General features: G+C 47.1%; 1 protein-coding gene across 11 annotated transcripts in view; it reads right to left on the bottom strand.

Annotated features, from left to right (window-relative positions):
• Positions 1–12,173, bottom strand: part of CELF2 (CUGBP Elav-like family member 2) — a 311,505-nt gene that overhangs the window by 127,292 nt on the left and 172,040 nt on the right. Inside the window, exon 1 of one of the 11 annotated variants that reach the window (XM_042944838.1) lies at positions 499–5,513. The exons of the other annotated variants lie outside the window; for them this stretch is intronic. Within the exon in view, the coding sequence (XP_042800772.1) occupies positions 499–547 (49 nt within the window). The 5' untranslated portion in view covers positions 548–5,513. Of the gene's footprint in view, positions 1–498; positions 5,514–12,173 lie in introns of those variants that run through there. 11 annotated transcript variants of the gene reach the window in all.

The following is a 12,173-nucleotide window of genomic DNA, read 5'->3' as shown; positions in this document are numbered from 1 at the left end:
GGATCGCCAGGCGCAATCCCGAGGGAATCCCCCGGGAACCTCAGGGACAAAACTGGGACAAAGCATGGCCGGGTGCCTGGGGCACGGATGCTGCGTTCCTCCGAGAAGCGAGAAGCGTGACTCACGTCCCCAGCAGGGTTACTTGCCCTACAACAAACTCGAGCCGGCCGTTCAACCCGAGGACACAGAACGTATGTCACCCACTCTGCACAACCCCGCCCCGCTGCCCTCAGACCCTGCACCTGACCCGCCGTGACCACTTTCTGTTAATTGGCCACAAGATCTAGGCCACCCCCAGCCTCCTGCTGTCCTGGGGACCTCACCTGGAGGATCTGTCTCCTGGTACCCCTAGGAGTACTCTCTAAATCTTCGGCCAAGAAAATGGAGGGTTCTTTTTTTTTCTTTTTGACCTAGATTAAATCTACCGCATTTTTAAGCCTTTTGGGAAAACAACTGAGGAATGTGCACAGCTTTGTGTGCATTGCAACGCTTCCTCACCATTATTATGTAAATCCCAGCAAGAGCACTGCAGAGACAGAAAAGACATCAAGGGCAAAGTTTCTGGAATCGGCTCTCTCTCCCTGTCCCCGGGCCTCTGAAAAAAAAAACCCACTTGTGTTAGACCACTTCAAATGTGTAACAGCTGCAAAGGTATCTGAAGAATTTTAATGTCACCTTTCCCCCAGATAGGCCCATCACTGCATTTAGCCGTTTCGCGATCGCTCCCACGCTAGGCAAGGGAAGGCCAGATGCCTCGGTGCACGTGCTTGTCAACGAGCCATGGCGGACAGGGCGGAGCAAGCAAGCAGCCTCCTTTGTGGGAGAATGTCATTAGATCTTGGGGATGCAAGGTAAGAGGCAAACTGCAGATTTGGTTGCGTTTTCATTTTGAAAAGACAAATTCTGGACTTAGAAGGAGGACTGTAATTTTTCTCTGAAGGTAAGAAAAAAATAACTTTAGGTTGAGTCTGATAAGCCAACTGGAAGGCCACATGGGAGTAGTCTCCCTAAAACCGGTGTGACTGGCCGGGCAGGCCTCCTCAGAGTTTTGAGGCAGCGATGGGTCCCCGTGGGGACGCCGTGGGTCTGCCGTGGGGACGGCAGGAACTGTTCCTTCTCCCGGGGCCCAACGAACAGAGATAACTTCACACGAGGAAGGCATCCCAGGGTTAAATGTGGTAGAAGGTAGTTCTAGCTTGAATCCAATTAAAAAGGATTTAGGTTCTAAAGTACTGAGAGACCTCATTAAAAGGAGGTTTCTAATATAAGTTTATTTCGTAGGATGCATTCTCTGGAGGACAGGATGGCATTGTAATTAGGAGCCTAGTGGCAATGAGAGTAAGTTAAAATCATGTCTGTTTTCCTAGGATTCTTGACTCAGCACGCTGGGCTACACGATGCTTTGTGGCCAGACCAGCCTCCCAAGCGTCAGCTGCATGATCCTGCCTCAAGTGCGCTCACGGACACCTCGAGCACAGGCCCCTTGTCGTTAGCCTGAGTCAGATCAAGCGCGGCTCAGGTCAGCACTCATCTGCAACATCGCCGTATCCTAACGTTTCACGGGCCTGTGCGAGGACTTGTCTCAATCTGAGGTAGAACCCAGGTGTTTTTTCTGGAATCAGAATGTGGAGAGTCGTATCTCCTGCCTTACTCTGGTCTTTATGGTCACGTTGAAGTGGAGACGCATAAAACTGCGTGCCGGCTAAAGTGAAGATTTGAACTGATTTTAGTGCTTTTCCTGTGGTACAGGACTCTGAAGAGCCGATACTTATGGCCACGATAACTGTCTCTCTCACTCCCATGACAACTGAGTCATCCTTCATGTGCATGGAGATCAGGGAGGGAGATATTTTTACAAATTGCCTCGAACAGCGAAACTCAGAGGAGAAACGCGCTTTTGTGGCCAAGTATAAATTGATGTTCCAGGGATAAAAGGCAAGTATCCTTGGGCCCAGAGTTCTCACGGCAGAGAGAGACTCTGTCAGTTTTCAAAGTGACACGGATTTTTCTGTCCTCCATTCATAAAGCTTCCCAGGAAGGGACGCAGTCCCCCCTAAATAGATTTTTCAGACTGACTGGGTGTTTGACAAATGTCTTTAAACCTCTGCTTATTTATAAAATGGGATGAGTTAACAGCAGCTACACGACAGGGCTACTGTATTAAAAAGATAATTTATGAAAATGTGTAACACAGCTCTTGACTTATACCTCAGAGTGCTTAGTAAGTGGTAGAGATTACCACCTTAAACTGGACATGTTCCTCCATAAAGCCCCAAGCCCAGAGAGACAGGGGAGGGACGAGACGGCATCAGCCCAACATTACGCCAGAGGAAACCAAGGTACCGGAAGGCAGCATCGATACACGTGTCACAATCTCACGCTGCTCCCTGCGGTGTCTGGGTAGAAGGGGGACGAGCGGGCGTCTTCGGTAAGCGATGACCATTCACCCTTTAATAGGGTTTGGAATTGATTTTGTTGTCTTGCTTTCTGAAGTAATTACTTGGAACTAGCCAAGTTCACCCATTTGCATGGCCTTTGAGTCTTGTGAACACCCATTTTGGTGGCCTCTACAGTGCCAATCAATTTTAATGGAATCATTTTGATGACTTACCTATTCAGGGTACGACAATATTTCTGCCAAGCTGAACACTTGATGGCACTTCCCCAAGAGGCAAAAATTCCCTAAAACAGTTTGTTATTTGAAATAAAACCTGTTGCATCTAATGGGCACGCCCAGGTTTCACTGTTATCAAAGGAGTTTAACCACAGACTTATCACTTCCCTTTATCTCAGCAACAACAGAGGAGGGAAAACAACAGAGACACTAGGCTGCATACAAGGAGGGGGCACTCTAAACGCCCAGGATCAGGGGAGGAGAGGAAGGAAAAAGTCAGGAAGAGAATAGGGTACATGTGTCCAGAGCGTGTTTAGGCACCTCTGGAAAAGGGGATCCCAGGGGCTGGACGGCATTTTGAGAGTTACCATTACAATGAAAAGACACGAGAATAAGATCACTGACCGCCTGATAAACTGTCTCTTATCACAGTTCAGGTGTGGCTGCATTATCATGCAGCCGATGGTCCCTCAAAGCTCTAGGAGGGCAGGGGGGACATGTCGTGAATTTCCTCGGTCCCCTTCACAAGGCATAGCACAGTGTCGGGCATCAGGTACTTTTTAAATACTTCTTGATTGATTGTCCTGGGGCCATCTTCCCATCTGCCCGCCCCACAGCAGCATGGCTTCCTTTTAGATTTTGTGTTACGAGCCTTTCCAACTGGGGCAACCTGAGATAAAAACTGTCCATGCAACACTCGGTTCGTTCCTGAGAAAGGACTCTGGTTTAGTTGACCAATGTCTGAGCTGAGATAGGTGTGGTCTACTGGTTGGGTCAGACAGATTTTGTTCTATCCATTTAGCAAGATACTGTCTACAGAGCACATAGAGCTCATGGAAAAAATTAGCGGCTTTTCTTCCTTCTACTGTAGGATGGCACTGTAGGGGTACCAGGAAGCTTCCTCTACATCTAGGGTGACTGGAAGATCTATCCCAGTGGGGACAGTTTGGAAAGCGGAAGGGGGTAATTTAGGGGTTATCCTGCAACAGCAGAGAAGAACGGGGGCTACCGTAGACACAACTCTCCCCGCTGGCCCTCACTTTCCATCCTGGGGCCTGAATCCAAGGACAGACTGATTTGTGTCCAAGACCACCGTGCTTCGTGGTTCTAAATCTCAACCCATACATCTACCGGGCGCGGCCTTCCATTTTTCAGGAAACTAAGTAAGTATAACAGATTATGGATACAAGAAAAATATAATACAGTCCGTGTACTTGATGTATTTAATATTTAGCTGTGGAGTTAACTGCTCATTCTTTAGCAGGTGGAGAGAAGATTCATCTTCTTTGCCTACAGAATCTCTCCCTAGAAAACCTGAGGGAAACGTGAAATATTTCCCTGGTTTCAAGATTATAGCAAACTACATGCCACACACTGATCAGCAGCCTTTTGGTTTCACTCAAGAAGAACATGCCATCTATCAGCCTTCCCCACGCTGCACACACAGCAAAGTGGTGTTTGATCTAAAAACTTTCATTTCTCTCGATCACTGCCAATGACACTTAAATTCTTCTGTGAAATCTTTAGAGGAAAGAGAAGAGGAATATCCAGCAGCCTCCCATTCCATCCTGAGATGACTGGATGGAAATGGATTTCCAAGCGTGTAGTTCTTTTGGACCTAAGGGCCCTGCTTGTTTGGATTTTGCACACACTATTATTAAGATGGGGATCGGAGGCAGGGTGTGTTATAAAAGCCCCTGCAGTGAGCTAAAAGGCTCTGGGTACCGTAGATGAGTTACACGGCCAAGCCTCTGCCTTACACTACTGCTTCCTAATTGTGCAGATAATAAATGATAATGATACTTCTTTGCAGTGAGATCTTCTCTCACCATGAAGGGTTGCACTGTTAGTTCTAAATGTGATTCAATCTCCAGGAGATGAAGCATTCAGGAACTCCCTGACAGTGGATATTACAGATATCCTTTGGTTTGTCCTCGAGCGCTTTTTAGGTTAGCCTCTCCAGAGGAAGGGTTACCTTCTTGCGTTTGACTGTCTTGGGCTGATATTAAAGTTGGTCTGAATTCTCTGAGCCCACTCCGATCTGTTGAGAGGGACATGGTCCACGCGACTGCTGGGTAGCACAGAGAAAGTGGTCCGGGATTCTGGTGTGCCATGAGGGTAACGAACAGAATTCCTCATGTCTCGTGTCATTCTCCTGGCATGTTCAGAAGGCTGGGTGGAGAGCTTTCTGTCCTTCGTGTTTGGACTGAGGTCACTGATAGATAATTCAACCACTCTTCGTCTAATACAGTTATGCTTTTAATTCCTATGGTAGTACGTTTCTAAAGATTCAATGTTATGACAGGAGGGAAAGCGAACACCTAAGATTTTGTTCCTAGTCAATCTTATACACTGGCCTAAGTGTTAAGAGCTGTCGTAAGCAGATGTGTTCCAAGTATCTGACATAAACCATAAAATAACCGTATGTCAAGATGACTGCTAAACACGCTCAACTAAATGAAGCAATCAGCTAATTCAAAGAAAAATTCGGGTTTGGACAGATGTAACGGTGTTCCATGTTGGAGTCAGAGCATAACCTTGTCTACACAATGAGGCCTGGAGCCATACTCTGAGGCTAAAGAGAGTTAAGCAAGGGTGCCAGGGTTTAGACTTTGTTCATCTGGTCTACCACCATTCCTTATCACATAGGATTTCCAGCCCAAGACTGCGAAAATGCACAAAATACCTTTTTACAATCTAATTATATCTTGTAACAGTGTTTGTCAAACTTTCCTGAAGATGATCATCACCTGGAGTGTGGATATTAAACCAGATTCCTGGAACCAACCCAGGGTCCTACCGGATACGGATGTCCAGGGAAAAGGCCTGGGAATCTGCATAACAGTGTTCCCAGTGATGCTTATCCTCTAAGAAGTCTGGGAAGCACTGCAGGAAAACACACCAGCTGCCTCCCCAAGCCCACCTCCCCTCCCCTCCCCCCCCCCCCCCCCCCAGAGCCAGGACCGTCCCAGAGCACACGGGCGGAAGCACATTTGCTAGCATCTTGCCATGTGACTCTATGCGGTCTAAGAGAATGTGAGTGGAAGTGATACTTGCTGCTTCAGGGCCAAAGCTTTTAATAGATCAGATAGAACTCTTCCGTATTTTCCTTCCTTTTCTTCTAGATGGATCAGATAGGGGAAAGAAAAGGCCCTGGGGGGAGGTGGGGGAGGCAGGCAGGGGCGGGGGAAGGGAGGCAGAGCGGGAAGAAGAGGGCTGGATCCCTACACCTGCATGCGGAGGAAAGGCGGTTCCACTACCAAGAATTCCCAGAGAGGGTTACTGCCATGAGCAAGAAAGAGACTCCTGCTGTGTCTGAAGCCCTCACACATTTTTGTTTCTATCACAGGATCTTAGCGTACCCTGGTTAACTGCAACACACAGTAGTAAAAAAAAAAAAAAAGGGGGGGGGGGACAGAGAGAGAGACAGAAAGGGAGAGGGAGGGAGAGAGAAGAAACAATGACAAACGGGCCATGGATATAGATATATATATATATAGAGAGAGAGAGAGAGAAAGAGAGAGAGAGAGAGAGAGAGAGAGAGAGAGAGAGGTGGGGAGGGAGGAGAAACAATGACAAACATGTCAGGACACTCCACCCTCACCTTCAGCACATCTGGCAACGTGGCTATGATACAAACACACCAGAAGGTCGAAGTGAGTATGTTTCAGAAAATCAGGAGGTGGAGGATGACTCTAGAGAAATCAGGTAGATGAAGTGCGTTATGCATTGAAATCAGCTTCATGGTTTTTTTTTTTTTTTTTTTGAACAGACCACTTGGTAAAATTGGCTACACTGCGAGGAGGAATGGCATACTGCTATTACATGTCTATTACATGTCTACTATTTCAGTCCTCAGGGATGAGCGATTCTTAATTTCATTTGTTTAAATGGTGACATCTGATCCACAATGAGAACTTCTTCTTTGTCTTCTCCAGTAGCACTTTTTCAAAGCGCAAACCCAGTAATTCAGGCTCACCTACGACTCCCCAACCCTAACCCTTTAACCCATCAGCGTTCTCGAGTGGGTGCCATGCCGGTGGGCGTGCCGTGACCTGGAGAGGTCTCAGGGGGTCTGGACCGGGCGAAGGAGAGGGGCATTATCCTGGGCCGTCTTCCTGGGGTGAGATATGAGCCAGCAAGTGGTGTCTTCCAGCCCTCTTAGTACCTAGGTAACGCTGTGGTTGTTTTAAATCCCTCTCAGGAATTCATGAAAAAATCAGCGCGTGCCCAAACATAACAGAGATACGAGATATCAAGGTGTATGCTATGAACATCTAGGTAACAGGCACGCCAAAAATTTTAATACATCCACCTCTTTTCTTTATCCTCCTTAGTTGGGATTTAATGTACACCTAAGCAACTGGGGGAGCCTGGGTGGCTCAGTTGGTTAAGCATCCGACTTCGGCCCATGTCATGATCTCACAGTTCGTGGGTTAGAGCCCCGCATCGGGCTCTGTGCTGACGGCTCAGAGCCTGGAGCCTGCTTCAGATTCTGTGTCCCTCTCTCTCTGCCCCTCCCCTGCTTGCACTCAGTCTCTCACTCTCTCTCTCAAAAATAAACATTAAAAAAAATTAAAAATAAAAAAAAAACAATTGTACAGAAATACTAATAAGTCTTTGCTCTAAGAAGAGGCTTTGAGGCTTTTTGTGTTGTGATACAGGAACAAAGCAAAATGACTATTCTGAAAGGAGGTAAGGGTGAGGTTGAACATGAGACAGATAGCTATGCATAAACGTGACCCCTGAACAAGTTTATAGGCAGAATGGAAATCTAACAGGCTAACTGGTTCTTGCAAACTATCTATAAAGCTCCTTTAGGGGCCCGGGAGAGTAAATCTCCTCCCTCAAACCCCTCACAGGAGCATTTCTTTAATGCTGGAAAGTTTAGGTGAACTGGAACACCGTTCATTCTCTCCAAATGCGACGAGAAGTCTGGAAGGCCTGTCAAAATCTGTCGCTGGAAAATCTGCCCTCAAATATATTCTCCGGGACGCACCGCACCTCCCATGACCCACTTTCGTGACATCCACGCTGGGGCATCTCTGGGTGCTGGCTGCTCCGGAAAGCTCCCAGGTGGGAAATTCAGGCCACACAATCAGGACACATCTAGGTTACCTGACGCCTGAAGACTCTGATTGGTTTGATCTCATTAGTCTTCATTATGCCCCCTGTTCTATGGTAAGCCTTCCTCAGTACTGCTGTAGGGGTGTAATGAATAGATGTCGTAGAGAGTTAAAAAAAAAAAAAAAAAAAAAAAATCTAAGTTTCCAGGCATCAGGGCTAACTTCTTGCCTGTCAGCAGCTTTTAAAATATTGATGGCTTTTTCCTCGTAACAGACAAGCTGAGTGGAGTCTGGAGGGCCTGCTCTAAACTGTGACTAGAAATCACATGTAATTGATGACTCCATGTAATTAAATATATATTTCAAGAGAAGGCATGTTCAGAAAGGGGAGTGGGGGGCAGCATCCATCAATCCCCCTTCCTAGGCCTGATGTCTCCCATCCAGACTCTAAACAGTGCAGTAATGTATGGGCCTGCTCTGCTCGCAAGGCCGACACCTTCTGATACTTCTGGTTACCAGTAACAGCAAGCAGGGCCAGTTTTCGAGTCATGACGGAGGCACCATTTGGCTGCAAGGGATGGAAGTCTGTTTGGAAGGAGCCGTATGTCCACGAGGGACAGAAGAGGCAAAGAGACAGCCAGCAACCGTATCAGGGAGGGTAAAAACTTATCGCAACCAACAGAAAGCCTCTCGTATGTCTTAACCAAAGGGCTTCTCACTTGCCTCCAAAGAAAGAGGTTGGTGCTACAGATAATATTCTTGGGTTCTCATAAGACTGTCATTTCTTCCCTGATAATCTCTCATCCGTACAAAGTAATCACACTATTGTACATCAGACTCCTCCGTGGAGGAGAAACCCTTGTCCGTAAGGTAACCTCGGTTGCCCAACAGATAGGCGAGTCTTGGTCCACAAGATGAGAACTGCCTCAGGATAGATTCCATTGTATTCTTCTCTCCTCTGAACAGAAAAACTTACATCCTACTTCCGATTCAAAGACAGGTCGTATAATCTAATCAATAGACCTTTATATAAAAGATTTTATTCCAAGTCTTGGATCTTCCCTGAAACCTCAGTAAGTAGTCTGTGGACTACTCCTAACGTCTTGGTAAACAGAAATAAATATCCCTCGAGACTTCACAGTTTATGGGGAAAAAACCTCCAAAACACCTACGGTGCTTTTCCTTCCGATGGGCTTTGTAGAAGAGGCGAGATCTGAAGCAGACCAAACAAATGACCTCTCTCTCAGGTCTTCAATAGCTGGCTGTGAAAGTAGAATGTTAAAGGGTAGATACTGGTCTAGGATCTTTTTTTTCAGATTCCCATAACTTCAGGTATCTTTTGATTGCTTTCAGAACAAAAGAAACCTCTAAGCATTAGCATCCTTACTTCCAAGGGCCCTATCTAGGTCTAGAGGAGGGAATGAAAGTCTAGTCTAATCAAGTTTATCTAAAACAAAAGATCAAAGGTAGGAAAAGACACTGGCAACAGATTAAGTGTTCTGTCCGCCAGGCCTTGCCCTAAGCTTTCAGGCTCCTAGGAGGTCTGACCATCATAACCCACTTGTTCCCTCTAAGAAGATAACAAAACAGAATGACCCAATTCAGGAAAGGACTTGGTGGATGCATTCTTTTCTTTCTTTCTCTTTTCTTTCTTTTTTTTTTTCTTTTATCAGCTCCCGAATTCGGCTCCCATGTTTTAACTACAGCAGAGTAATTATTTTTGAGATTGTGTGCTGCCATACGGACTAAGCTGTAACACAGGGAGATACCAGGCTGATTACACAGTCATCTTTTGCACATTTCATCAGTCTTAGAACAGCAGATAAACAACTATTTCATGGGTACCAGCAGGTTCCAGATTAACCCCGCAGAGTTAAAAACTGTGGAACCAGATATCAGCTGATTCCAATTTAAAGCAATAAATCACCGGCAATGTTGACATAGACGGCGTCTGCTTACCAGGTGACAGTTACTGTACGTTTGAGCCCAACTTCTTGTATTAAAAAGGAGGACCCTGCAACCGCCTCCAAGCTGCCACAGCATGTTTTTAAAAGGGTTCTTTTAAAAGTAAAAGAAATATCCCTAATGAAACTGTCAGCATCAAGAGAGATACAGAAGATCCCTCATAAACACGTGAATTAAAATCAGCAGTAAATACAGACCCGTATACGTGGCATGAAGGGACTGGAACGGATGTGGTCTACATGCACCTAAGTATCAGGACACCTTTCGGGAAGGAAGATTTCGGAGGCGTTTCCCTCCTCCCCCTGCCACGGACTCTGCAGGTCAGACAGGAGGGAGAGTCTCTTCAGGGGACGGAGCCTGGCAGTCCGGAGGCCGGTCTGTGTCCCCACCACTGGGCACCATTTAACCGAAAGTGGCTCACGGAGAAATGGCCAGTAAACACCACTGCTGCGTTCAATGGAGGAACCCAGACACGGAACTGTATCCTGGAGAGCACGGAGGATGATTTCTGTCTTCTTTTTCCCCAGTTGCAGTTGATAAGGAAGCCTGTGCTCCCCTGGCACCTGCTGATTCTATGGGATGCGAAAACAGAGATGCCAACGGCGGTGACTGAGGCCAGAGGGCCTTTTTAATATATGTGACCAGGTAGGCGAGGACAGGTGTCACTCCGCCATGCAAGGGACGACCCTGGGTTTTGCGGTGTCGCCTAGGAGAACAGCTAGGGCGCGGGCCCGAGTCCCACGTGGTGGTTTGAGCCCCAAATGTCCTAACACGGCCAAGTCACCGTCCTCCCTCAACCACAGATCCCTGTTCTGGGCCAAGTGAAGATGTGAACCCCACCCTGCCTCCTCTCAGGGCCGCGATGTGGAAACGCCCTACGACCAGGAGTCTACGCAGCTGGGGGTTATTACCAAACAGGCTACCAAAGCTCTCTCGTTTCAGAGCTGAGCAGCTCTGGGCCAAATTACTCTCCATTTCTCCTCTTCCTTTACAAAGAGGCCAGCCTCGCTCGTGTGCTGCACTGGGGGACCAGGAGTGACTGGTCTAAATGACTCTAAATTACATATTCACGGCGTTATATGATAATATGGCCGCGGACCAATAAAAATAGCCCAATTATGAATTCAAGCTACGTGAATGTGTAAAGAGGAAAGTCATTTTCAAGGGGCTCATTTTTTCTCGCGAGGTGCGGGTGTGCCACAGACATGGACAAAAGAGGTTTAAACGAAGGTTCTGTTCTGCCATGTTTAAGGAAGAGCATTAATACCTTGTGTGACTGCATCTGTGAATGAAGACATTCAGAAAGCCATTATGTTTTCAACATAGGTTAATAATAAGGCTATTTTTTCCACCCACTCTTTGGCACAGCTGTAATGTGCTTGGCCTCGAGTGGGAGGCAACGTTGAACAAGGAATCAGAAGACAAATGATACACAGCAGAGCAGGGCCAGTTCATATAAAATATTGCCAGGTTGGAAATGGCTGTTTATTATCTTAGTAACTGTGGTTCCCACCCCCCCCCCCCCTTTTTCTGGCGAGCACAGGGCTGTGGTGACGAGGTCTGCTCATAGAGGGTATAATGGTACATTAATTTTTGTCCTCATTCCAGTCAGATGCCAGTCAACACTTTGAACACAACGCATCTTCCGTCTTTTCTCTGGTGATGCTGCTTTCTGCAGAAGCACAGAGGGTGGTCTGGGTGAAGGCAGTGGGTGTACAACTGAGTGTGATCATCAGGGAAGAGTAAGAGATAAAAAGAAATGATTTTGAGGCGCCCGGGTGGCTCAGTCGGTGAAGCATCCGACTTTGGCTCAGGTCATGATCTCGCCGTTCTGGAGTTCAAGCCCTGCATCGGGCTCTGTGCTCACAGCTCAGAGGCTGGAGCCCATTTTGGATTCTGCATCTCCCTCTCTCTCTGTCCCTCCCCTGATCACACTCGGTCCCTCTCTCTCTCTCTCTCTCTCCCTCTCTCAAAAATAAACATTAAGAAAAATTTAAAAAAGAAATGATTCTGAAGTGTGGCTCTCAGACCTGGTGACCCAGCACAGACCGACCGCAGGGGCAGGGGCAGGGGACGCCAGATTTGACTCACTGCTTGGTTGGAACCGCCTACTTAACACACACTAAGTATCCTCTTGGTGTCTGGTGGGTTTCTGTTTTCTCCATGGCAGAAAAATGAGCCAAACAGCAGTTAACACTCTCGGAAAGCGCTCTGGGGATATTCTAGGAAAAGGACAGTGAAAGTGCCAAGTGTGACTTTACTCTGTGGTAACAGAATGAGAAATAGTATCACACCTAGAGGTGTGATAGGAGGTGAGCTTAAGTTCAGAGTGGAACACTGACGATAAGTATCGTGTGTTTCTATAGCTTCCAAAAGGGCACTTCAAAAGCTCCTTCTCAACTACGGGAGGGAAGGACATTGTTGTCCCCCAACTACCCTAGGATGGGACTGGTGCCACAGTAGTCCACTGACAATGGTAATTCAGACAGAGGCCACTGAGATCAAAGCTCACCTCCATCCCTTCCTGA

Source organism: Panthera leo, chromosome B4, assembly GCF_018350215.1.
Source record: "Panthera leo isolate Ple1 chromosome B4, P.leo_Ple1_pat1.1, whole genome shotgun sequence".
Classification (NCBI taxonomy): Eukaryota; Metazoa; Chordata; class Mammalia; order Carnivora; family Felidae; genus Panthera; species Panthera leo.
This window is presented reverse-complemented; position numbering and strand designations above follow the sequence as displayed.